We start from the raw sequence: 27,685 nt of genomic DNA, 5'->3' as shown, positions 1-27,685 counted from the left end.
AACAAACTGATGGTTAAATAAAAGGTGTAGAAAGTTACTGGAAAAGGACTCAGTTATGCGATTTCTCTTTTTATTGTCAAAGCTTGCTGTTTGAATGAACAGGCAAAACCTGCTAAGACATTCACATAGAAGACAATCAGAGTTCCTTTTACACAAATACAGTCTCCTCTAAACTCTCATTTCTCTTTCATGTGAAAATAATCAAAGACCTAATGTTAAAAATGAAGTAACAAACATGGACAGCAACATGTGGAAATAAAAGAGAAAGAGAGTGCTAAGAAGTGCTCCCGCATATTAAAACACCAACAGAATAAATAATTTGTCATGGAATACAAAGAAAAAACAATTCTTAACAATCCCTGCACCACACTGCTTGAAAAAAAAAAAATGGATACAATGTATCAGGTATTCATCCCTGTAGGTGATTAGGCTCCTTTATTTGTGAGAGGTTTTAAGATCCAACTGTCTAAAGTGCAACAAAGGATACACCTTGTGTACGAGTATACCTCTTGCTTGAGTTTGGCCCCAAAGCTTTAGGCCTAAAATTCCCAGATTATGGAAATTTAGCAGGAAAAAAAAACCCCCCAAAAAAAACCTTACCATTTGGGTTTTCAAAAGAAAAACATAGAAATGCTTTCAGTTGTACAATGCAACATTCCCCATTTGTTAACTAGATTCATCAGAAAATATTGCAAAAATTTGCACAATTCTTCAGCATGCAAGTTACCCTTTGTTTCATCTAAACGCAGCTTCAGGTTGATAATGTTGACACCAATTCAACTCATTGACTGCCCCTCACCCAAATCTCTAAATAGAAAAGGGATAAAAGAGAGCAAAGCAGAGGTGGAGAAACTAGATTCCAGGGATGGGGGTGAGGATCTTCTAGTCCTCATTGACCATTACATTTGAGACAAGCCCGGTCGGTGGCAAGCAAGAAGGACCCTGCTGATGTTACACAGAGAAGTGAGAGGATGATGATGACTTACAGGCCATGTTTCTCTGTTCTCTTTGGTCAGTGTTTTACATTATGTACAAAAAAAACATTTTAAAAAAAATACTACGATTGATGCCGCGTTGCCTCAGTTAAAACGAGCCATGCGTGTTTCTGAGCCAAAGAAGTTGAGCATCGTCTGAACGAGTTCTGGGAGATCATAATCGTGTTTCCAGGCCCAGTCATTCCGTGCATTGGAGTCATCAAAGTTCATCGGCCAGCTGTCAGCTGAAAAGGAACAGATTTAAAGCATGTGTCAGTTTATCTTATAGGATTTTCACCATCAAAAAATATCAAAGATTAATGAGAAGTTTCTCCTTTAAGAAATCAAAGCCTTGCTTACCAATTGCCTGTCGTACAGGGTCAACCTCATATGTGACCTCCAGCTCAGGCATCTGCTTCTGGAGTTCCTGGGCCAGTTCCTCGGGGGTGAAGCTCATGGCGTTGATGTTGTACGTCCTCATGCTTAGTGTCTCAGCCGGTGCTTCCATCACCTCCAGTGTGGCACGCAGGCAGTCGTCGATGTACATCATGGGCAGCCTTGTGTCAGGTCTCAGGTTGCACTCAAACTTGCCAGTTTTGATTGCGTCGTGGAAAATCTGGACGGCGTAGTCTGGTCAGAGATGGGGGAAAAAAAACAAAAACAAAAAGAGCCTTGTTACAGAAATGCTGAAAAATCTAAACTCTGTTATGCACTTAAAGAAAGTAACAAATGCAGCAGAAACAGAAAGTATACCAAGTAAAATATTTGAGGAACATGCGATTATGAAAAGCTAAACTGTAATTAAAAATCTAACTGATAAGAGGATTTGGGTGTGGTGGCTGAGCAAACAAGTGAAAATATGGAGACACCGGATCAAGTTATGCGATGGCATGAAAAAAAAAAAAAAAAAATGCAACAAGTCATAACAACACTCTGAAATAGATCAGTTGCATAACAAAGTTGACACTTGATAGCAGCACAGGAATAAGCAACCGTTAAAAGTGTAACCTTATCTGTAGTCTGAATCCACCCTACCTGTTGTGCCACCACCGGGCATGGAATCAGCAGAGATGATTCCAGGATAGCGTAGACAGCGGAAGTCCAGCCCATAACGGTGGTGGTAGTACTGTTAAAGAACAGAAAGAACTCCGCTATTTAGAACAAGCAGCTTCTCAGATGAACTTAGATTTAACAGTCATCAATTGATGATAGATGAAAACAAAAGAAAAAAACAAAAACAGGCACATGCACTGAGGATCATCAGTTTTCAGGACATTCTATGGTTTTGATATCAAGTTTGCCCATTAAGAGTTTAGATTAAACTCTGAGCTCTCACCTCTCCCATCAACTCAGCATGTACTTTGGAAACACCGTAGATAGTGCGGGGTCTCTGCACACACAGATCTGGCGTAGGGTTGCGAGGGGATGTGGGACCAAAGGCACCAATGGTGCTGGGGACAAAGAGACGCAAGCCGTGCTCTGCTGCAATGTCCAGGATGTTGTGAAGCCCTGAAAAACAGACAGCTAAACGCTCAGCAAGTGCCCCATGAAAAACAAGAGCATCATCCTACATCGTTATGCCCACATGAGACAGATTGGTTACAAATTCACTTACCGGTGATGTTAACAGAGCGTGCCAAGGCCACGTTAGCCTCTCCAACAGCACTGAGGAGGGCGCTGTAGTGAACCAGCCAAGTGATGCGGTTGTTCACCACAATTTCCCGCAGGTTCTTGTAGTCCAGGATGTCTGAGTAGATGAAGGGGCCTGATGGCGACAGATGGATAAGCATTGTAAAGAGTTTTGTTTCACCTTCACTGTGACTGCGCTTGTTTGTCAAGGATGCTCCCTAGCCTTCAGTACAGGCTGCCAATAGGACACTTCGGAATTTGTATGTTCTCCATGTTCATAAGCAACTTCTGATCATTACTAAATGTTAGCAAAGTAACTTAAGAAGTTTCAATTCAAATGTTGATTTAGAGAAATTTATTAACACCCCCCCCCCCCCCCCACACACACACACACACACACACACACACACACACACACACACACACACACACACACACACACACACACACACACAGGGAAAGGATAAATCAATATTAAAGCAAGAGGCTTTATTTGCAGACACTTTACTATTCAAATGTGTCCATTTCAGTCTGACGCAATATGCTGTGATTTATTTCAAAAGCGTAACAACCTGTATTGCCAAATCCCTGACTTTTTTTTGTAAGGCTGGCATTAGTCAGCAATACACCCAAAAGAGGATCATCATACTGAAAAAAAGACTGTCTGCACACTCTACAAATATTACAGTTGGACATGGCTTTTTCAGTAACACCTGGGCTTATAGAGAGAGAAAAAGTTAAAGAAAAGGGCAAAAAATGTCTTGTATGTACTTGTATATGCTATGCAACGTAATCATTAAACACCGCTAATATAGTATCTTTTGTGTATCTGAACTGTATACATTTTTATATAGCATATGTGAGTATACTCACCACTGTGGAAAATGCTGTTTTGAGGTTTCCGGATGTCAGATAGAATGACGTTGTTCTTTCCGTACCTCTTCCTGCGAAGGAACCAATGTTACAAAGTTTGCCTTATAATAAACTGTTTAACTGCAGTGTTACAATTACTAATCAACACAAAACTTGTCATTTATTATATTCGGACAAATTAAAATCCTTACCTCAACAATTTGGCCAGGCCTACACCGAGCTGTCCCAGGCCACCTGCAGAGGTTGGAGGGAGGTGGAAATATTATGAGTGATCTGAGGACACCATACACAAATCAGATGCGCAGCAGCTAATAAGTACCAGTGCTTAGTTTCCATGGAGACTGAAGTACCTCAGGAGGAGAGTGGCCATAAGAAAAAAAGGTCACAGCACTGGACGCCCACGTTTTATTTTTTTAATGGCATCCCTCTCAGCTCTCATTGCCAAACTTGTCAGAAACCCCGCTGATCTCAAAGTCCCAGAACAGCATATTTTCTAACCCTCGTGCATTTTAAAACGGCCTTTTTTTGTTAAAGCATTAGACTAAACTGCATGGCTGCAAAAGACCAAAACCTGATGCTTCGTACGTACCTGTGATGAGCACCTTGGGGTGGTCTGTTTCTGAGAAGGACACAGAATGGAAGCTGGCATCAGAGGTCACCTGTCGAGGGGAGAAGCTGATGTTGCGTACAGCCACCGTTAAGGGCTGGCAGCCACAGCCTGGGGTACTGAGTAACGCCTGCTTGGCCACCTTGCTGAAGATCCTCACGACAGGCATGTTGGTACCTGGAGGAAGGGAACAATGTGTCTGTTTACTTTTAGGTGACACTTTGGTTGGTAAATTCCAATGAAAAAAAGAAGTCTAGCAGAGCTCTACAAATCTAATGAAAGCCAATTTGCATTTATATTTAATTAGACTCTGGCATCATTTGGTGGCCTCACTTCGCAACATTTTTGTCATGAGGTTTTCGGCTCATTTCCAAGCCTCAAGCTCCGAGAGGTGGACAAACAAGTTTTAAACGACAAAAGTGGCACTCGGAAACTTTTTATTTTAATTCCCTTAAAGGGCAGATTGATCAAACGCATCTGAAAACACTGAGATGAGAGAAAACATACCAAAAGCGAAAACACGTGGATTGCAACAAATGACATGCTAATGACATGATGCAGAGAAAATGAGTGCAATGGAAGAATCAAAGCGCATAAAAACACCAAAACAGTCAAAGTTGAGCAAAACTTTAACGCAACATGACTCTAACTCTATCTATCTAAAAACATTATAAAACACGAACACCACATATCTTTAGAAAGGTACAGAACTGCAGAAAATTAAGCATACTGAGCTACTACTTCATGCAAAAATAGCGCAATAAAACTAAATTTGTCGTTCATTACGGGACGTCTAGACTTTTACGCAACGCATCACTTCAGAAAAGACTTACCGAGGGTTCAAAGAGCTTCCTAGTAAAAGAATGAACGGAGTTACTTTGGAGTATATATGTACTGCCCTGCCTTCAACGAGAGCCAATCAAGGAGAGAGGGCGTACAGCGGCATACAGAGCCTTGGAAAACGGTGCCAAGATCAGGGTGGCATGGACTCAGAGTCGGAATGTGCTTTCATTTTGTTTGCCTTCATTTTCTTACAAATATATATTGAACCATAAAATTATTAATAACAGAGATCATGGATTAAGCATGAAAACATTACTTTTGCACAAAAGCACGCTCTCCCGCTCCATCATGCTTGTGGCCTATCCCCTTCTGAGAGCATGTGCTGTTCAATATTGAGCCAACATCGTTTAAGGTACTCATCATATAAGCCCCCTGTTTAATATGGGCAGCGCGCCACAGCTCGCCAAGACTCCTTTCTATGGGACATGCCGATCGTTTAATTCCTTAACGTCAGCGTAACTGATCTCCATACCCTCCAATGTGCAGCTGCTTTTCCACGAAGGCAAAACTGCTGCTGGTGGACGAAATTCTGAATTAGAGCAACCACTATTTTAGATCCTAAATATTTTCTCTGTCTGAGCTCAGCACGTCATTGTGACTTAGCAACCGGCTGCACTTCAGAAGAGGACTTTGCTTTGGTTTAAAAAAAAAAAAAAAAAAGAGAGCGAGAGAGAGATGGTTTGATCGGGATAGAAAGGTTAAACACACGTGATTCAAAAAAAGAAAAAAAAAGAGTGGAAGCACGAATTGATAAATTGCGCATAATTTCCCTAAAATTAAATTTTAAATTTCCCTAGAAAAGAGGACTAATTAAAAAACGGCCGGGTTCTTAAATGTAAAAGAAATCAAATATCGGGATCGGTGCACTCACCAGATAATCTGCAGTTAACACAGCCACACACAGAAAGAAAGCTCCTCTGCGATTTGCGTCTTTTTGAGAATGGGATGTTCGTGTTATCTCCGTTCAGTGTTGCATCAGCTCAGCTGCGCCTTCAAGCTATATATCAACGACCATCTGCTTAAGGGGAAGCCGGCTTTCTCTCGGATTGGCGGAGACCCGGAGGTGCGGTCTTCCTTCGCAGACCACTCCCTCCCGTGGCGTCACCGACGCCCGGTCAATCTTTGTGCATCCACGTAATCTGAGGCCACGCGGTTTATGCATTACTTAAAAATACCCGAGGCTGCACATTGGCAGGGGATGGTGTGATCGTGTCAAACGTGCAAATACTGTTGCAAATACACGTTTACCATGACAGTCGCATTCACATGATGAACGTGGGCTCAAAGTCCAGCTTCAGATCAAGAGTGTCCACTCTAAATCGCAGGAAAAGTTTAGGATATAAGGCCCTCGCCTTTTCAGGCGACCAAAGAAAGGGGGCAGTTGACGTGAAAGGCCGTGAGGTGCTATTCTTCATCAGTTAAGTGGGTAAAAAGAGGAGTGGAGTGGGTTTAAAATGTGATTTTCAATTTCCTTTTGGAAGCTGTGGCTGTGAATCTGCAACATGCAGTCAAATGAGGTGAAAGTTAAAGTGCCTAAAAAACTGTGAGCTCAGCAACATAAAAGGGACTGAACTTCAACAAAGGGCAACAGTGGGGTAGATCATCACAACATCCGAGTTGTGCATCCAAGAGAGCACTCTCCAGCAGGTAAGCGTCTTCATAAGTGAAGATAAGTATAAGAAATACTTTATTAATCCCCGAGTTGGGAAAAAACTCTGTCTCAGCAGTTATCCTAGTTGTTTCTATTGAGAAAAACAGAGAGAAAATACAGACTGTTTAGCACAAGGTGCAAACAAGTCATCAGTCACAAGAACAAAAAGGTCACATTAGATTTATGCCAAAACATTCAAAAGTCAAAAAAGCTCTGCAAGATCAATCACATCAACCACAGCTGCTACATGGGAATATGTACCAGTGTAGTAAAACACATTTCGCTATACTGAAAGCAAACAGTTCGAATGCGCTCATGTCTTTATGGATATGAATGGTGCACAATTTAGAAGTAGCAGACGTCTACGTAAAGCAAAACAAGGTGTTGAGCCCGATGCAGCCCTGCAATCAAAGAAATTGGACGATTACAGGATGGACTTTAAAAGCCATTTAACACCAAATCCTTGGCTTCACTGGAGTTTTTGTGACCTGGCAAAATTAAAAAAAAAAAAAAAAAATAGAAGCTCTCCAGCCTCATTGATTTGAATCTAGATGTTTATCAGTGAACGATATGATGAATGCACACACTTTCTGGTTTGACTTTCAGGTTTGTTTGCAGGAGATAGAGCCGAGTCAGAACGACTGATGACGTTGCTGAATGGAGCAAGCAAAGGGTGGGCTTAAGGCCTGCACTGGAATATGAGTGGAGCATGCGAGCACACCCCCATGCCTGTCATGACTGAGAAAGAAACAGCTACCTGGAAAACAAGTTGACCTGATCTTTGGCAAGAAAAACAAGATGTAATTTTTTCTCGAAAGAAAAAAGAAATCGTAAATATATTTTTCCTTTCAACCGCAAACTGGGATAATCTTCTAAGTAACCTGCAATTCCAGGAAATGTGAGACAAACATGACACTTGATAGCTGTGAGGTTACATAGCTCAGTGTCACTACTAAAAATGGGAATCAAAGTCTCTTATAAACCAAGCTATAGTTTCTATCTAAAATCTTACTTGATAAAGCACAAAATCCTTCCTTGCTTCAAGAGAATTTTAAGGGTTCCCTTGTGAGTAATAAACATGAAATTAGGGTATTGATAGACACAAAGACTTAATGATACAGACAGAAGAGTTGTGGCTGACCAGCAGCACTGTAAACACTTACTGCAACATGGATATCTCTCCCTATGAAGCAGCTGACCCTTGGCTATTTTTTGCCCCAGTCGCCGCATCAGATGATTGTGTCGTCACAGCAATGCGAACACATTTTATCAGGGTGCTGTTTACTAATCTTCGGACAGACTGTCAAGGACAGGGTACATAATGTGGATATTTTCTAGGACTTCTTTCTGGTATTTGGAACCTTTGGAAGGGGGAAAAAAATAAATAATACTGATATATTTAAAGCAGATTTTTGTCCACATGAAAATAATGGAACAATGACCCAGACATGTTTACATTAAAAAGTTGTCCTGTTGAGACACAGTCAACAGTTGGCCTGTTGACTGTATATAAAAGATGGACACAGCTTCCAAGTCAACGTGTCAGTCAAGGAAATATTTCTAATGGCCAGCAGGGGGCGATGTTTTTTCCTGCAAAAGAAAGTCAGACTGTAAAAAAAAAAAGAAAAAGAAAAGAGTATGTTTAAAAACAAATGTACTATTCTCTTCATCTCTGAATTCAACAATAAACACCTCCCTTCTGATTTTATTGTTTTTATTATACAACACTAAATGTGTACTCATTACCTGGTTGTGATTGGTTACTGGAGGTTACTGGAAGTTGCTGTGAAATTACTGACGTTGCACTCGCGCAGGCCTACTGACCGACCAGCCTGGAAACCCCCGTTCACTGCAGAAAAACATGTATTCTGCATGTGGTAGCTGGTAGTCAGTAGCGTGAAATTGTTCACAAATAAGTATAAGACGCTGCACTGAAAAGCCCTCTGTGATTGCTTTGGTTCTTTCAGCTTGCTGCAGTCAGTAGGAATTTGCATGGAAGACGCTGATTTGTCTGCAAAAGCGGAAAATGTGAGAAGTGCAACACAAACTGTAAACAGAGCACGTTGACCTTCAAAGTAAAAGTTGAGCCTTTTGATATGTGTCGGTTGCACAAGGTCCAACTTTTACTTTGAAGGTGAACGTTCTCAGTATACCGTTTGTGTCGCATCTTCTTTCAGACTCATCTCAGACAAGTCAGTGTCTTCCACCTTCCATGGCAGTGAGATCCACCACCAAGTCATCTCATATAGTTTGAAAATACAGAGTTGGAGATGAAGCCGAGGCTTTGAAAAAGGTCTTCAAATACCAAGGGCTAACATTAGGGTAGCCCTTGGTATGGGTAGGATAGGTATATTTTATTGCTAAATGCTCAATTTACAGCCAACTAGGTGGCTTTCACTTTGTTTTCTTAAAACAAAAAACAAAAAACCCTAAAAACTAGCTTAATGAGACTGGTGACACTGAATCACGGAAAACTGAATGATGCACAGACTGTGTGGTGATTAAAGAACTGAAACGCTTCCTTTGTTGTAATACAGATTTTAATGGCGTGAAAACTTAAAAAAAAACCACAACAACAAATTTTAATCAATATTAGATTTTTCAAGCATTCTGATCAGCAGCGACAAATATGTACACATAATTTTGAATCTGGATTTTACAGTAAGGCATTGCACAAAGTACAACAGACACGATTATTTATCTACTGTGTGACATTACATTTTTGAATTTTGTCAACTTTCTGACAAAGCGAAAATCACTTAGGCATCACACAACTATAAGAAATGTTCTATCCATGCACACATGAAATATACACGTAAACTTTCTCTTTGTCAAAGCATTTCAAAGTAGTGGAAGTAAGTTAAGCTTAGTGTGATTATTAGTATTAGTATTGAGCAGACATCGAGATAAATCATAAATCATTTACTTTGTTACAGGCAATCAAACAAAACTGGCCAAAGATGGCTGCAGTGCATTTAATTTTTAATCCCAGACCATAATAACAAAAAAATATATTTATATTTACAACGCTAGATGATGTTTTTCTAATGGTACTACCAAAGAGTGCACTGAAAGATGAAAGAACTAAGGTCTATAAGCAAAGAGCGCTGCGGGTTTCAGCTTGCCATAATGACACAGACAGCTTTACTGACCGCTGAAGTTTAGGATAATTCCTATGTTCGTGAGATAAGTATGAGCTTGGATGTGAGAAGCTGACAATTAAGCACATTTTCCAGAAGAGACACGAGTTTTGGAGTGTAACATGTGTGTAGGTTAGTTGGATACATATTGTCCTGTTTGATATTTGGACATTTGTCATCTATTATGGCAACAACTGATGAGAGATCGTTTTCAAAGTGGGAGTAAAATTGATTTGCGTATACGTACATACAGATAAAGAAATGCTTTTGACACAAAGTGCATCAGTTCTGAATGTTAAACTCAAGAAGTCAGAGATGCTCAGCAACCGATCTAGTCGTTAGATTATTGTTATACGTGGTTACATCAAATCGTTTGTGCAAATTCTGGCTGTGATACTGGAATGTCAAGCATTGATCTGATATTTTACATATTATACAAACCTCCCTCCTCACTGGCCTGACCCTACCTACGCCTAGTATGTCATCTCAATGTGCAGCAAAAGCACATGCTCCCTTACAGCACCCTATATGTTGCCATAGTTACTCTGCAGCGGTCTAATGGTGTACACATTCAGCAGAACTTTTACGAAATATGTGAACCCTGTAGCAACTGAGACACTTTTTTTCTCCAGCTGTCCTTAAAATGCCCCTTTAATCCTCTACTACACAAGATCAGTGCTGAGAAGCACAAAAGGGTCCACAATGTCATTTTTACACATCACGTATATAGAAATGGAAGCCAGCAAGTATGAGTGTGGGTGTTTGAAGAGGTTTGGCAACAGTGAAATCAGCCGCCCAGTCACAGCACAATCTATAGAAATGAGCAGTAGGCATGTGCAGGTCTGGCTGTACACTGATATTAGACCACAGTGTGATAAGGGAGGTTTAGCTTTTATCTGCACTCTGAGAAATGGCTAATAAGGACGGCGCTTTTGTTCTGAATTTTTTCCTCTTACTCGAGTGTAGTTTGCAATGAGTCACCATGATAAAAATGTTTTTCATTAAAGCATCAAAACTGAAGTTCATTTAGTCGCGTTCACAATAACTTGACAATAATGTTGTTTTCTTACATTATGTTTTAAAAAGGGGAAGCTAAAGCTGGGATGTCTGTGATTTTTGAATGTACCATCTCAATTACTTTTAGAGGTCTCTCTCTCTTTATGGCGTATGCAGCAGAGGATCTTCAGTTTCAAGCTGGGCCAGCTGCCTGCGCAGGCTGTTTACTTTGGTCTGAAGCTCCTTGTTGTACTCTATTATATGAACCATTTCCTCATAGGCCTCATCCAGACACTTGGAGGAGCGGTTCCAACGAAGGAACACTCCTGTCACAGAAGAGCAGGACCAATCAGAAAACAACAATTCACAAACTGGTTTCTTCCAGTTCTGGTTTCTTCTAAACACTGCAGTCTCACAACCTTGATAGAGGTTATGTAAGCGTTGCGTGTGCAGTCACTGTACACTAACGGGAAAGCATGCACCTTTCTTATGAGAACACATACTTACACATACACATACACACATAATTGTGATAAAGAAAACAAACAGCTAACAGATAAAGTGTATTATCGTGCTGGATGTGGTTCTTTGTGGAGCTTTGAGTTGGAGTACAAATACAAGATTCTGACATGTCTAAAACTTAAAGCAGTCTCGAAAAACTGTTCACACAGTTTGTGCTGAGCGCAAAAAAAACAAACCACTGGATCTTAATGGTGGTTGGAGGCTGTTGGCAGAGAAACAGGTGTAAACACAGAGGAGCTGTATGACTGGAATGAACCATCGCTTTACTTGTCAGTCATAAGGAAAGCCAGTGTGTCAACAAACTGAGGTTTCTGAACCCAGTAACACGTCTGTAGATAGCACTACTCAATAAGATCTCAGTTATTTTAGTTCTTTTTAAGTTTGGGTCATTGATAACAAAATACTTGTGAAATGTATGGTGGCTGCGGAAGGATGTGCATATGCATCCCTATGTTTACGCAATATTTGGAACAATTAATTAACTGCAGCCAACTTGGACCTGTACTCCAAATGCCCATTGATATATTTTATTTACTGCTATTTAGACACACTTGCCTCTGATCCCTCAGTGAATTTCTTGTTGTTTAGCTGACATTAAAGCCTTGCTTTTACCCAATTTCCTCACCTTTAATGAAAAATAAAAATCTTGTCTTTTGCCTGATCCCTTTAGGGGCTCACCACAGTGGATCCTCCTTCACTGCATCTATGAATCTTCTTCGTGGTCTTCCTCTTTCCTTCCTGCATGGTAACTCTATTATCAACATCCTTTGTCCAATATACCCACTATCCCTTCTCTGCACATGTCCAACCCATCTCAGCCTTACTGCTTTTACTTTGTCTCTATATTGCTCACTGTGAGCAATATTTCCAGTATTTCTTTGCATCTTAGGTCGTTGGCATCATATTGTAAATTTCATGTTTTGGGGAAAAAAAACAAAAAAAACCCTGTCATTTTTTACTCTTCTTTTAAATAAGCTTTACTGATGATGTTTTAAGACACTTAGCTGTGTCATCAGTGACTGTCAGAAAAGAAGGACGGAAAAGCCCTTCGTTTAGTTTGTGCTGATAAATAAATCCTTCTACCCACAAGTTGCAATCACCGTGAAAAACCCTATGCACAATTTTTTTCCCTCTATATTATCAGAAATTATTATCATAAATTTCCTTGAAATACCATTACATAGTTTTGAGGCTTTATCGCCCAACCAAGAACCAAGAACATGCAAACTCCACACAGAAAAGCCCAAGATGGATAATTGACATTTCACCAGTCCTGGATTTTATTACACAGTTATAGCCGTGTAATTCAGAAATAATCCTGAAATCCTTTTGCTCATTAACTTTTTGGAATTATATTGAATTTATAACATTTGTGTCTTTTGTGAATAGTGTTGACTGCTTTCCATTTCTTTCCTTTGTATTTGTAAAGTCTTTTTCTAACTGGATTTTAAAATGTTTAAAAGTCATGTTTATCAGTGTTTTAACTCTTACATGTCTTTTAGCTATTTTTTTAAAATTTAATTTCAACAGTTTAAAGTCGGCTGTTCTTAAATGTGCGACACAAATAAAATGACTAAAACCTCCACATTTTTACTCAACACCTTTAAAGTGATCAAACTGCAGTCCAATTAAAAACAACAACATTATTTTAGTGCATTTTTTGTTTTTTCAATTAAACCATTATTTTTATTCAATATTATTTCGCTAAGAATTACACAGAACTTTTGGGATGTAAAGATTTTACACACGCCATCAGTTTCTTTTAGTGTCCACATCAGCAGCTAGAGTTCAGGACTTCCATTGGGTCTTTTAAGGTGGGCTGAGGAGTGTGCGTCACTTTCTATGAAAGAGCTGCATATCACGTGCTCCACTCAGTTCTTATGCATTCCACTTCATATAGCGTGAACGGCTTTAGGCAGTAAGAGAGGCCCCATGCACGAAATGCATGAACCTAATGACCTCTAGTTGGTCTGGATTCCCCCTCCCCCAACTTTTCTTTATGAGTGGTCTAACACAGATCTCCCCAGGGCTTTGTTGTACTTGTTGCACTATGCTGAACCCACTGACATTAAGACAACCATAGTTAAGAATAAGAATAACCACCATTATTAAAGTTGTGGGGGGAAAAAAACCCTCATCAATTAAGAGTTTCACTGCAGTCACTCAAATTCACAATTTAGACAAATTCAGACTTACATATTCATTCTGAATTTGTTAAAATCAAATTAGTACACTGTCATTTCAATAAAATTGAATTGAATTGTCAGTGGTTTAAAAAGTGTGAAAAATGTGAAAAAAGTAATAATTTTAAACCAAAAACAATGATGATATAATGCTAACATTGGTAAAGCTGGTTTTATCTGGCAATTTAAATAAAAACGATCATGTAAAATGATCAAATAATTTTGATTTAAAAAGATTTAGGATCACATTTATATACACTGATATTCTGATATAACTTCCACTGATACATGATGTTTGTGTTTAATGCCAAAAGGCACTTGTGAAAAAACAGCACTTTAAATTACCCACAACAGATTTTGTGGTTGTATGCCTGTATCAGTGCTTCTTTATTTAGCACCATTTTGCTACTCATGCTTTACCATAATATCATCACACTGCCTCTCAGTGAGGAAACTGTTTGTAAAAAGACACACAGGCAGGCTGAACATGTCACGGACACACCTCAGGAGCATTTTGAACAATTTCCCAAATGCCAAAGTGTGTTCTACCTCTTCTTGTAAAATGATTCATAATGCTAGCTATACCGGAAACTTCTGCACAAGTACCACCTCTCCACCAAGTTACATGAAATTCAGCTGAGTCATCTAGCTGAGTTTCAGGTGGCAGGTCAGACAGCACTGATCACATACCTCACCTGTCATGTAGCTGTACACAACATGACAAAGCTGCAACCAACAGTTTGTTCACTATTGGATAATCATGGGACTGAATGCTTATCTTTACTAAAGATCAAAGGTGACTGTAAAAGGAATAAATTGACGTGCAACATTTTGTTTATTTATCTAAAATTATTTGCTGATAATATTTTTTAAAAATCCTGTATAATGTATGTATACTTGTCTTCATGCTTGTAACCTTGGAAAGCACAAATAGCTGGTCCTCGGGTCCCAGTGGCTGTCAGGGTCATTCAGGGTTCAAATGCTCAAATCAATGCTGCCCCCTACTGGTGAGATTTCAGAACGTATGAGTGAGCAAATGTGTATTTGTAATTGTGAGTACGCCCAATTTCTAATCGTGTACCTGCGGCTACAACAGCAGTTTTATCACCTGATCCTCATGGTGGGTTTTTAGATATTAACCTACTCCATCTTCAGACTGAGAATAAACTTAAAGCATGAGTCAAAACTGCAAAATATGTACAGCATGTGGTCTCACTGGACTGCTTTCAATGAAGAATATTAACATTTGCCATTTAATTGCTTTCGTGTTGTAAATGAGACACTCAGTGTAACAGTTGGATTTAATGTATGTATAAAAAATACATAAATACAGCTGAAACTTAAATAAAGATTAAATTAAAAAAAAAATACTCCCAGCTATAAATGTTCCCTTAAAACCTGCAAACAAAACTTTATGTGTACTTTATTATTTTAAAACTTAAAATTATCCAGCACGTTTCCTTTTTTTTCACTTTAGGAAACTTTCTTTTATAAAAAAGGAAACAAGGTCTGAAAATGAAATTTGCTGATTTTTCTATCTATCCATCTATTATGGATCACAGAGGCAGATGTCTTTTGTACAGACACCCAGACCTCCCTTCTACCTCCTCTCCCTCTTCTTAAGAGATACCTACGAATATATTTGTTTCTTACCTTCCCACAGCAGCAGACTCTGAGGGGCCACAGATGGCCAGATCACAAGACTGTTGGGCTCGTAAAGTGGGTTGGTCAGACGCTCCAGCTCCTGCGGCCGATTCACCCATGACCAAAGGGACACAGTCTTTTCAGGCAAGCACAGTCTGGCTCTGTGAAAAGACAGAAATGTGTCAGACTGACCAACAGGAAAACTGGTTCACGGCTGTTTTATCAGAGGTGGTTCACAGCTGCAGGGAGAGCATCGTGATTTTTGCATGACCTAACTATCAGCAACACAACAAATAATAACAAATGATGTATTCTTAAACTACGTAGGGTGACACCCACATCACACAGCTGAAAGCATAGCCCTGACATAAACTGAAGGTCTTACATCAGCCAACTCCTATCTTACCTCTCAGCTGCACTGTTGCCCAAGAATGTCCCAAACTGAGATGCGTAGGCGTGTTCGAAAAGCAGTACCAAGAAACTCTCGTTGAATTCAAAGGAGCAGGGAAATTGGCGAAGGATCTGCCACACACAGTCCAGGAAGAGAAGAAAGACAGGGGCCTCATGGCGAGGTTTGCTGTTGGAGAAGGCAGACTGGGCACAGCGCTGCTGGAAAGGGTGACCAGCCTGTGTAAGCAGTCAAAGAGGTGAAATGAGTGGAAACACTCACACTGTGGAGGAGAAGGTGAAAGAAAAGACAACATTTGGCTCTAAACAGTGCATCTAAGCTCACCTGGAGCCACTCCCGCTCTACCAGGCTTTGAAAGCCTTTAACGGTCCTGCACCCGGGATCCAGGATGATCTGAGCCAAGGAGGTGACCTGCAGGGTGGAGTCTGTCCCTTCTGTACCGTGAACAAGCACTGACGCTCCCTCCCTGAGATAAACACACAAGCCCACAGTCTGTCACTGCTCGCTGCTTTTCGAGTTTATGTTTACTGGGACATGAGGACAACCAAATGAAAAACAGACCTGTCAATACACTGGGCAGCCAAGCAGGCCGTGGTGAGGATCTCTTTGACATTAGTTTGCCAGTTGGAAGCCTCCAACTTGCTTAACCAGCGGTCCATGCTGTGGGACTGGTCGTTACATGCCTCCACCAACTTAATCAGGCTCTCCTGAAGGACATTATACCTGCAAAAAACAGATTTATTTAGATCATTTAAAGTATGAGATGCATTTCAATCAGTTTCCACTTTATCTAGTCTTCTCAGTAATACTTTACAATACAGCCCACAACTAAGGGTGTGATTCCCTTTTCATTAAATTAAAAGTTAATGTATTTTATTTGAAAATACATTGTCATTATATTTACCTGAAAATAATTAAAAGTAGGGGTAACGAGTCATCTTTTTACAGGGAATTTAAACACAAGTAAATTTAAGCTGTGCAATTTCTTGGTAATTTTGCAGAAAAACACAAGTTGCACTTTTCAGTGCCATATTATGGAGTGGGTTAATCATGCTTTTTACATCTTTGTTTTTTTTAATATTCTTTATGTTGATGTGCATGATGGACGTTCTATTATTCAAATGTCCTTAAGACGTGATCTCCCTTATCAGCTTACAAGAAAAAACAAATACCTTCAAAATCTGCTTGTCTATCTAACTGTATAATGATGAAGCCAAGTATTTTTTTCTTTCACACTCACTTTTCAAGCAAAACTTTCAAAAGGAGTGTACAGTAAAAAGAGTGTCTCTGTTCCTGTTAGGCAGTTAGTTAGGCAAGGTTAAGCAACTCCATAATCCAACCCAAGCTGCTTTCTTGCAAAACTGCCAGAATTCAGGCACTACTTAAATGTACTTACAGTATAATTATTCCTTTGTTTCCTGTATAAAGGTGAGTTGTTACCCCGTATTCTAGCGAACCCACCTTTAAGCATTTATAGGCAATTATAATGACATTTTAATTTCTAATAAAATAGATTGAAATTCCATTTAATCACGAGGGAATTGCAATGCAACAGACTCTAAACAGGTCGTATTATAAAGTGTTACTGTCTTCTTAATATCTAAGTGTCCAATCACCTTTCAATGGCCTTGTGGATCCTCCTCCATTGTGGGTAGTTGGCCTCCAACTCAAACCCTCCACCTCGGGCTTTGGCCTGCTGAGCAACATTGATAGCACGTGTATCAATGATGTAACCACGCTTTCCTGGCCGCAGAGTGGCGTTGATCAGCTTCTCGTCCTCCTTACACCGTCGCCCATTGGTGCCCGTCAGTGGCTGTCCTGCTCGCATCATCACCTGGAAGTGGAAGTGATTTGTCAGCCCCTATAATTAGAGATGGCTACTTTTTTATGTCCGATACGATATCATGAATTTGGATATCTGTCGATACTGATATGAATCCAATATACTCTATTTTATGATCAATAAAAACTGTTTGTTTTTTTTAAATATCTTGCTGCATTTTGTATATGTCTAGCAGTTTTATTACAGAAGCTCCTTCATTCTAGTCTAAACAACAGTGTCTCAGTAACTTTCCACTAGAGATGGTCCCCTCTTATCTGCATTTTCCCAGCATGAGCGAGAGTCTGCAGCTTTCTACTCCCCAAGGACACATGGTCTAATGCTTTTATTTTCAGGGCTGTGTCCACTTAATACTACACTATATAACTTTATAACACTTAATAATAAAAAAGCATAGCATTATTGAGGCAGTGAAAAATTATTTATTCCCAACAGTTCATACTCAAATTTAAAAAGACAAAACACTAAAGCTATTCTATTACACTTGCAAAAAATATCCCGCTTCCAAAATATTTTGCATTTCAGCAATACTTATCTTTTTATTTAAACCTTCAGCAGATCTGTAAATCTAAGTATTTAAAGTAATTTAAAATGCAGTTTTATGCAAATTTCAAAAACTCTTTGGTTCTGAAAAAAGGAAGTGCAATATCAGCACAAAATAATGTTTATATTCAACAACAACAAAAAAAAAACGGGTTGTAGAATGGACCCTTTTATACTTAAAGCTTAGCATAAATAGACATCCAGAGTGGAAAGCAGTGCAAATGAATGCAAACACGCCTTCATGACACTCATGTTTTATCAAGATGGATGTCAGTGTAAGCTGTTTCAATCACATTTAACCTGAGATTGATTTTTGTGTCATTTCTATACAAAACATAAGTATGAAAAAAAATGTTTTTTCATAGTTTTTTGGGAACCATGGAACTGTTTTGCCTGCAACACAGGTTTTTTTTTTCCCAAAGTAAAGCTCCATATATCGGTTGTTAAGCTTAACATAAAAATGCTTTACAAACATTCAGAGATGAACTTACACAATTGCTTTACTTCTCTGGGACAGCTTGCTCAGAGGTGAAATACCGGTTTGGCAGCACGTAGCGAGGCTCCAGATGCTTTCAGTGACAAACAACTCCAGACCACCGACAGGTCTCCCACGCAACAGCCGCACTATCACGTGACGCATACTGCTCCCACGTGCTAAAGTCACTACCTGGGTTAAGCCATTTTGCAAGTTTCGTGAGGTGCTTTTGTTATATTTAATGGATCGGGTTACATTTTTTATTTCTCCCTGATATCCGATCCAGTAATTTAGGTCAGGATTGGACCAATACCGGTATTGTATATTGGATCAGTCCATCCCTAGCTATAATGTTCAAAAACACAAACGATGAGAAGCAAAAGAGACGGTCAAAGGCAGAGTAATTATTTTTCCTTGCGCTTACCATGCCGTTCTTCTTGTGGTAGTAGCTAAGTACTGGAAAACGGCCACCGTGACGGAAAGTAGCTACTTTCTTCAGCGTTTCATCATCAAAATCTTTGGGTACTGCCACTAGTGGGGGGTATGACGGACACAAGCTGAAGTCTTTGTTGACCTCACTCAGCCTCCACTCATCTGTCTGCAAAGTGCGGTAGAGGGGATGGAGAAAACAAAACAAAAAAAGGTCCAATAACCCTGATTCAAATTGAATTACTCTGTAATGTCACCTAAACGTACCATGGACTCCAAATCTTTAAAGGCATTCTGGGGAAGAAATGAATTCCATCCATCCTCTATGACTTCAAACATTGGCCGGTAGAAGAAAGGGTACATCAGGGAGACTAAATCAAGAGTGGACAGAGCCTTGAGAGGAATGAAAACATTGACTTGTTATTCACAATATTAATCACATGCAGAATTTAACTTGACATGACAAAAACAAAGAGAGCCTGAGAGAAAAATATAGCGTAGCTAAAAATAATCACTCTCTTTCCGACGGGGAGCCTTTGTTCTTACCTCGATAGAGCTGGCAATGTTGAGACACTCCTCCATACCAGTGATCTCAAGCTGAATCACTCTCAAGTCTTTGCATTTGACAGTGATGTGCCCCAAAGACCCCACAAATCTAAAATTTAAAAGGTGAGCACAATAAAGAGGATGAATGTCATGAACAAACACAGAGTATCAGTGAACTACTCTGAGCCCTACAGCTCGGCTTTCTGTGTGTAATTTCTATGTTATCGTCATGTTGGGTTTCTGGAAGAATCGTTGAAACGACTTTTAGTTTGACTGTAGATTCAGTGATTGTTATTAAAGGCAGTATCAGTACTCAGTGCTCAGTACGTAAGCTCTAAGCAGCAACGTGCCCCAGCTACAGATGAAAGAGTGGATTGGCCAGTATCCAAGTACAATGAGCTGCATAAATCCATTCTTAATGGATTAATGTGAAGGCATCTGCATGAAGTTCAGTCAGAAAGGCAGGAGGATTTATGAGTCATTTGCTTTACAATGAAAGAGACAATACAGTGCTGTGAAAATGTATTTGCCTGCTTCGTTTTTTTGTTTGGTTTTTCTGCATATTTGTCACTTTAATGTTTCAGATCAAATATTTTTTAATATTAGACAAAGACAACCTGAGTAAATGCAAAATGCCATTTTAAAATGATGTAATTTATTAAAGGAAATGGATATCCAAACCTACCTGGCACCATCTAAAAAAACCTAATAACGTTTTGCCACCCTTGGCAGCAAGAACTGCAATCAAGTGTTTGTGATAACTGGCAATGAGTCTTTCAGAACACTTGTGTGTTTCAGACCAATGTCCTGGTGCATAACCAAAGTGTGCTTGAGTTTCAGGGCATGAACTGATGATTGAACATTTTCCTTCAGGATTTTTGGGTAGTGGGGAATTTATTAAATAAATTTGAAAATTGAAATTGAAATTTTTATTTCAGTCAACAACAGATTATAATTTTACATAAAAGTACTCAAACAGTAACCGAAAAAGGAATAGGCTGAAGCCTTATGGCTTATACTTATCCTATCCCTACAGCAAGCCATCCAGATTCCGAAGCAGCAATGCAGCTCAGACCATCACACTAACACCACCGTGTTTGACTGTTGGTATGACTTTGTTTTTTAAATAAAATGCCATGTTACCAAAAGGTTCAACTTCTGTCTCGTTAGTCCATTGAGTATTTTTCCAAAAGTCTTGGGGATCATCAAGATATCTTTTATAAAATGTGAGACAAGCCCTTTGCGTTCTTTTTGGTCAGCAGTGATTTTTCACCTTGGAACTCTCCCATGGATGCCATTTTTGCACAGCATCTTTCTTATTGTTAAATCATGAACACTGGCTTTAACTGAGGCCTTCAGTTCTTTAAAGGTTGATCTTGTGTCTATTCAGACCTCCTGGATGTGTCAGTGTTGGTCGGCTAGGCACTCTTGGGAAGGTTTACCACTGTTCCAAGTTATCCTCCATTTAGAAAGCCCATACCAAAACCTAAAATTAAACCTTAAGGTAGTCTGCAGGTTATTAGGCCAATACTGTAATAGAAACTGACAGTTAAGTACTAGGCAAACCTCCTGAGGCTTGTGTGTCCAACCTGATTTTGTGTCCAACATAAAATGTTTAAAAACGGTACAATTACCAGAAATGGCAGTGAAGAAAAACAAATTCTTTGCCACTACAAGCCCCGTGTCTTTAACCAGTTAATGTTAGTTTCTCTAACCAGTTTAACTATAAGCAAGTTATGCATATGGACACTATTAATAAATAATAATCGGATCTGCAGCATGCACTAAAAAACAGGCGGAACTCAAACGGATTTTAACAAATGCATGCCCTACTGACCTGCATCTATTTAGGGTAGGTGATGTACCATTTTCACAAAGAGATTACATAACAGTCATTTAGAAAAACAATAACACAACGCTGTCACCTCTTCTCTATCGAGTCAATGTTTGAATGAAGCAGCCACAGCTCCTCCGTATTGTCCTGTCTGGAGGAGAGAATCAGGTGATGACCAGTCAAACACAGAGTCCCCTCCACAGTAGGCATGAAAGGCCTGTGTAGGACAACCCCGTCCACCCTGGGTGTCTTTATCAGCTCTGCAAACTCCATAATCTGACCAGACAGAACGAAAACAGCCGCGGTGATTTTAAAGCATAAATACAACGCTATTGGTTAGGTCATGCTACTATTATTGTAAAGACAGGCCAGCGCAACCTCTGTCGACATATATGAGACATATATTGTGTACGTCCATGTCGGTTAACAGTAAAGATGAAAAAGTACTGCAAAAATCGGTCATCTTGATAAAGTTATTCTATTCCGGAAATTAAACCGCTAACGTCAGCTAGCAGGCTAATCGTGACAGAAAGGAGGACAATTTGCCATAAAAAACGGCCGACATTTCGAAACTCAAGCCAAAGCACAAACATCACGTGTAATATAAATATTAAAAACAACAAGGAGCGTTTTTCATCAATACTAAAAAGATTTATCGTACAACTACCTGACACTGTTTTCTTTTATTTGGTCGCAGGTCGATGCTGGTACGTTAAGAAAAACACGCCGACTAGAAACAACCGACTTTTCTCGGCTCAGTTTTGCATCCCAAATTCCGCAATTTTCATCTAAAACGGGAAGTGACTCTGTGCTCTCCTTTTTTTTAACATTAGCGTTATACTTTAAATCTGTAAAGCCCCCGAAGAACTTATAATGTCCATATATTATATATAAGTATGTTTAAACATACATACAGCAACATAGTGAATGAGTTAGAGTTTGGAGGCAGCGTCAGATCAGTGGTTCATCCACAAGGCTTCTGAAAATCCGTGAAAGGCTGTTTCATTTTAGTGTCTGTGTGTTTGGGGTCTACCGAGAATATCAAAAAAGGTCACTAGGTGGTGACATTGGAGTACGTTTGAGAGATTTCTGGCTTTCAGAAGTCTAAACAGTATTGCCCTGATTTCACCGGGTACATAATGTACCGGTGAAATAATGTGCTGTGAGTCATGTTATACATTTAGACATGTTATTTAAGATTAAGCTTAAAACTTTCCTTTTCGATAAAACTTAGAGTTAGTGCTGGATCAGGTGACCCTGAGCCATCTCTTTGTAATGCTGTAATAGGCTTAGACTGCTGGGAAGCTTCCCATGATGCACTGAATCACGTACCTCTTTTCACTTCCTGCGGGTTTACACACACTACTCAATTTAATTATTGGCAATTATTAAACTCTGGCTCTCTCTCTCCTGTCTAATTGAGTCTGTTTCCATTGGAGATTTCTCCTGTTAACAGAGAGATTGTCATTCCCTCAGTTTCCAACTGCTTCCTTATAGGAGCTCATCTGGTAATAGAAGTTTCTTTCTAATATTGTAGGTTCTTTACCTTACAACATGAAGCAACTTGGTGTGACTGTTGTTGACAATTGTTGCTATAGACTGTAAAAAAAAAAATGGAATTACACTAAATTATTGATCCAGCCTGGTGGTGGAGGCCTGATAATACCACTGATCACAGATAGGTATGCAAGGTAAGACTGCAGTAAGTCAGGGAAACGCACAAGCTGTAAACTACAATGTAAATGTATCAAGACAACTTAGACAACAACAAAAAGAAAAAATAAGTGGACAACAATGACCTGCTGAGTCCGGTATACAATTGAAAAAATAGGAGTTAAAGTGAACTGAAGACAGAGTTTTAACAGTTAATATTAAGTCCAATGATTCAAGGCCCCAAAGGAAAAAAAGTCTAGTGTTGGGTCTTTGTGTAGTTCCAAGTACAGTTTGACAGGCTGGTGTAGCAAAGTTTAACAAGGAGAGCAAAGAGAAGTCATATCTGGCCTGAGGAGGAGGAGGAGGAGGAGGAGGAAGAAGAGGAGAGAGAGAGAGAGAGAGGGGGGGGGGGGGGGGGGTAGAGAAGGAGGAGCCAGTAGGCAGCTGGCAGGGGCAGAACTGACACAGGAGACTTCAGTACCCTTAAACACAAATGACAGAGGAGGAGGGGACCTACTGACAAGGCTAAGCATGAGCTCAAACTAAACTGCACTTTTCTGCTTTATGGATGCTGATTAAATAATCAGGAGATTAAAAAGCTGCACACACTCATACTCATTAGAGATAATGACATTTTGACTCGGGCTTTAAAGATCATGTGTGCGCTGCATTAGCTGAAGGCGGCTGGGGAGTTTATTCTAAAGAAAGGGCGTGCAGCAGAAGAAACGTTGCCTGAGGTTTTTGTCTTAGCTCGCTGAATAGCGAGGACAACTGCCTGCTGAGATCTTAAAGCATATGAAGGAACACACAAGGAGTCTGAACGGCAGACTCCCTAAAGAGGTGAACGCTTTTAGAAAGAGAAGAAGAATAGCAGATAGCTTGGCAGAGGCTACTGTGGACCATTTTGTTTTAGACATTCTGAGCATTGTGTGGGTGTGTGTGTGTGTCTGTGATGTATTGCAAATCAGCACGGTATTTGCTTCACTTGCAGCCTGTCCAAGCTTCACAATAGATGGTTTGCTCTGGGCCTTCCCAGCCCACATCATAGGGAGCGCTGTATAGACGCCAGGGCTAAATTGAATGTGAAACCCAGCATTGCATTACAAACCAAATAACTGCTCTTCTTCTGGGGAGAAGATGCTTTGCTGTCACGAGATGAACTGATAAAAAATAACTTTCAAACCAAACATGCACTTCACAGAATACAACAGACTAACTTAACCTCTATCTTTTTTTTAAGAGGATGCTCTGAGAAATGTGAAGCTGATTTAGTTTAGCATCTGTTATAAAAGATCCACAACCTACAAAAAAGAAGAAGTTATAAATATAAAAGTGGGTGAAGCATAATGACTGTAACTCCGTGGAACGTGGGAAATCACTGCATGTAACTCTTGCCAAAGACGTACCCACATTTCCCATTAAAGGTGCACTGACAGGCTCCCAGTTAACGTCAAACTGTGATCTGTTAAGTGTCCAAATTTGTCGCGAGGGAACTGAATGCTCACTCCCACACTTCCCACAGAGCAATTTTTTGACATTTATTGAGGAGTTCCGAACATGCTGGAACATCGTCTGGCAAATTTTAGGGGCTGGATAATTAGTACCCACACCAACACCAATTACTCACCCGGGCTCTTCATTCATCTTCTGATGAAGACAATCTCATCCATGATTCATTCCTTCACTTTAACCTTCTGTTCTGAATGGTTCTTGTTTGTGTGATGTTATTTTGGGCATGTCCAGTGAATCAGAGCTGTCTGTCAAGGCAGATAATGACTTCGATGTAGTTGCGGAGTCTAACACCAGAATCTGTTGTGATTTTTCACTGTGACAAATGTCTGGATTTGCACTTCTGTGCTCCATCAGTAGGCTTATTGCCTCTGATCAAGTTGATTAAGCTCCTTCAATGAATAGTGATAGAGCTCAGTGTTTCTTTTTTGCAATTGATTAGAACTTCTTTTTCTCTCATTCTCTCATGGTTTATATACATTTACATACACACACAAACAAAAACAAAGCATGAGCTGCCTTCTTAGATTCATACATTGATATTCTGGGGATAATTATTCACATCAGTAGAAGTGACCCATGGTAAAATTTAACATAAGCCAGATAGATGTTATTTACAGCATCACTAATACTCATCCAAAGTAGAGGAGAATCCCACAGTCTTGTTATTAGCTTCTCATTGCCACTTGTATTGATTTAACCTCTGAAATCATAACACAGCCTTGCCTACAGTGCATCATTGATTTGTTCAACCTGAACATATTATTCACAGGATGCCACATTTACATTTGAAGTAAAGCCACACTGCTTCGCGGATTCCTTGTACTTGGGTGGGGATCACACACATACTGCCTGAATAATTTTGCGTATGCCACCCTTAGAAAATCGTCACCCCAGACCTACTCCTCAAAAAAGCCTTATTGTTCCTGCTTTGTATTCTTTCAGCCCTCTGAGTCCATCTGATCCCATGCTTTCTGGATGTGTCGATTTTTGTATGTTTAAAATGTTCTCCCACCAATTAAAAGAAAATGTTCTTGCAAATTAGAAATAAAAATATTTGAATTGATGCACGTAACAGCTATTTACATTGCTTTTTCTAACAAATAAGTATTTATTTGTTTATCTCTCAAAATGTTGGGATTTAGGACCAGGTTTGGGGTCATCACTGACCTCACAGGGTTAAAGGTAACTCATCTCTGATCCAAACCACTACTGTAGGTTTGTGTTTTGCTTTTTTGTGTGTAAAATTATTGTTATTACAAGAAAACAGTTTTGTTTTTTAATTGTTATTGCTCTGAGGCCTTTTTTTCACTGCCTACCCCAGGCCATTAGACCTGAGTGTGCATCCAGAGTGCTGATCACAAGGCACTGTTTAGAGACCTGAGGTACTAACGAAGTTATACCTGCTTCTCTTAGCCAAATAACTGGTGGACCCTGGTTAGAAACACTCCTCAGAGATTTTGTTTGACATGAGGATCACAAAGTTGCTGCAGTTGGCTGCATATCCTTGATTTAAATCCCAAAGATGCACTATTGGATTGAGCTCTGGTTCCTGAGCTTACTGAAGTAGTGTCACTTGGTGTGGTCTGGTGTGGCTTAAGATTTGATGTGCTGTGCATTCAGAGATGCTCTTATGCCTTCCTTGGTTGTAACAAGTGCTTATTTTAGTTGCTGTTGCCTGTTGCTGAAGCAGTCTGACCTTCTCCTCTGACCCCTGCTTCAGCAAAGTATTTTCACCCGGAGAACAGCTGCTCACTTCATATTTTCTCTTTTTCAGCCCATTCTCTGTAAACCCTTGAGATGGTTGTGTGGGGAAAATCCCAGCAGATCATCAGTTTCTGAAATATTCAGACCAGCTCGTCTGGCACCAACAACCATCCAATGCTCAAAATCACTTAAACCGCCATTCTTTCACATTCTGATGCTCAGCTTGAACATCAACTAGTTAGGCCTGACCCCTAAATGTAAAGGAGTTGCTGCCATGTAATTGGCTGATTCGATACTACTAATAATAATAAGATGATGACTTGATGTACCTAATGAAGTGGCCAGTGAGTGTAAATATTTAGGGATGCTTTTGTTAGTTGAGTACCAGACATGTTATAGTTTTGTGTCCTCCAATTAGTTTTCATTTTAATTTCATTTTGACTGTTTGATTTAGTTTTATTTAGTTAGGGCTTTTTTTGTATTTTTTTTTTTTTTGCATTTCCGTTTAGTTTTTCATTAGTTTTAGTGTTTTTATTTAATATTGTATGAAGGAACATGCCAGAGGCAAGATATAGGAAAATCAGCATAAGTAGCACAATACAAAACAGAGCTTTTTGAAAGCAGTTAACTCACAGTTTTGTAGAAATGCTAAGTCTCAGTACAAACTAAAGCCTCATCAGGCAAGCTGTGATAATACATTTTGCCAGACTGACAAGGAGTAAACCTAAGGATGTTTTCTTTATAGTTTGAGTTTATTTGAGTTAGTTGTTCACAAAATCATTTCAGTTCATTTTTATTTTCTTTCCCTACAAAAAATATTTTAGCAAACAAACTAAAATTGTATATTTCACCTTAATTTTCAGTTTCAGTTTACTTACAGCAACCTTGTTAGATAGATAACTAGTTCAGACGAAGCGTTCTCAATTAGGCCCTTTGGGAATAAAGACAGAGCTGTCGAGGATTCAGCACTAGACAGCTCCCATCAAGTCCGCACAGGCAGAGCTGAGCAGACAGCGGGGGTGAAGCGGACATGATCCAATCAATCTCACATTGGATATGACCCTGCGTGGCAGCTCAGTGTGCACATTCTAATCACAGTTGTTGAGCCTGCAGCGGACTCACCAGCCCTTTGTTCCCACATGTAACCCGAGGGTGGGGTGGGGGTGCTTTTCAGTATACGCTTAACCCCTCTGATTCCCACTGAAACAAACCCCATCTTATATTTTGTATAGAAGTTACCCATATCGCTCTTTTTGTATTAAAAGTCTAAACATTTACGAGAGAAAATAACCTCATATGCGCTCACACGCATAGCGAAAACCACAGCAGTTCACGTAAACTCTCGGGAGCTGACGATTTGGGGTTTTTTTTGTTTTTTTTCGTAAGCGGAGGAGCTTCTGTTTGCATCCCACAAACAGTGACTCCAAACTGTGTCAGTGTGATTGATTCAAACACTCAAGTCATCACCAAATCACCATCTACATTATGCAGTCGGCCCACTCCTGCATATTTTGGGGCTTCAAATGAGACACTAGATGGCAACCACGTTGGCAGTGAGTCTGTGTGTGTGTGTGTGTGTGTGTGTGTGTGTGAGAGAGAGAGAGAGAGAGAGAGAGAGAGAGAGAGGGGGGGGGGGGGGGGGGGGGGTGAGTTACGTCGGCGTGGGACAGTGGAGGGA

The 27,685-nt window shown here is 39.8% G+C and overlaps 2 protein-coding genes across 4 annotated transcripts; both read right to left on the bottom strand.

Moving 5' to 3' along the window:
- Window positions 1–53: 53 nt before the first annotated feature.
- tdh (L-threonine dehydrogenase) lies at window positions 54–5,928 on the bottom strand. Of its 2 annotated transcripts, none has more exons than XM_082505217.1 (9): window positions 5,798–5,928; window positions 4,066–4,260; window positions 3,668–3,710; window positions 3,477–3,547; window positions 2,590–2,739; window positions 2,311–2,483; window positions 2,010–2,100; window positions 1,335–1,604; window positions 54–1,219 (listed from the first exon to the last, which is right to left on the bottom strand). In XM_082505217.1, exons 2-9 carry the CDS (start codon window positions 4,250–4,252, stop codon window positions 1,080–1,082), a joined length of 1,125 nt encoding a protein of 374 aa, XP_082361343.1. In that variant the 5' UTR covers window positions 4,253–4,260; window positions 5,798–5,928; the 3' UTR covers window positions 54–1,079. The 2 variants fall into 2 exon arrangements, with proteins under 2 accessions (XP_082361343.1, XP_082361342.1); XM_082505216.1 differs by lacking the exon at window positions 5,798–5,928 and adding an exon at window positions 4,917–5,002.
- Window positions 5,929–9,099: 3,171 nt separating this feature from the next.
- mtmr9 (myotubularin related protein 9) lies at window positions 9,100–22,138 on the bottom strand. Of its 2 annotated transcripts, none has more exons than XM_082505124.1 (11): window positions 22,053–22,138; window positions 21,230–21,414; window positions 19,305–19,413; window positions 19,026–19,151; window positions 18,754–18,927; window positions 17,088–17,305; window positions 16,033–16,194; window positions 15,796–15,937; window positions 15,469–15,689; window positions 15,072–15,223; window positions 9,100–11,039 (listed from the first exon to the last, which is right to left on the bottom strand). In XM_082505124.1, the coding sequence occupies exons 2-11, from the start codon at window positions 21,409–21,411 to the stop codon at window positions 10,876–10,878; spliced, it is 1,650 nt and encodes a 549-aa protein (XP_082361250.1). In that variant the 5' UTR covers window positions 21,412–21,414; window positions 22,053–22,138; the 3' UTR covers window positions 9,100–10,875. The 2 variants fall into 2 exon arrangements, with proteins under 2 accessions (XP_082361250.1, XP_082361249.1); XM_082505123.1 differs by lacking the exon at window positions 22,053–22,138 and adding an exon at window positions 21,806–21,896.
- Window positions 22,139–27,685: the final 5,547 nt, after the last annotated feature.

The sequence above is a fragment of the Aulonocara stuartgranti genome (assembly GCF_965226115.1).
Source record: "Aulonocara stuartgranti genome assembly, chromosome: 15".
NCBI classification, from domain to species: domain Eukaryota; kingdom Metazoa; phylum Chordata; class Actinopteri; order Cichliformes; family Cichlidae; genus Aulonocara; species Aulonocara stuartgranti.
This window is presented reverse-complemented; position numbering and strand designations above follow the sequence as displayed.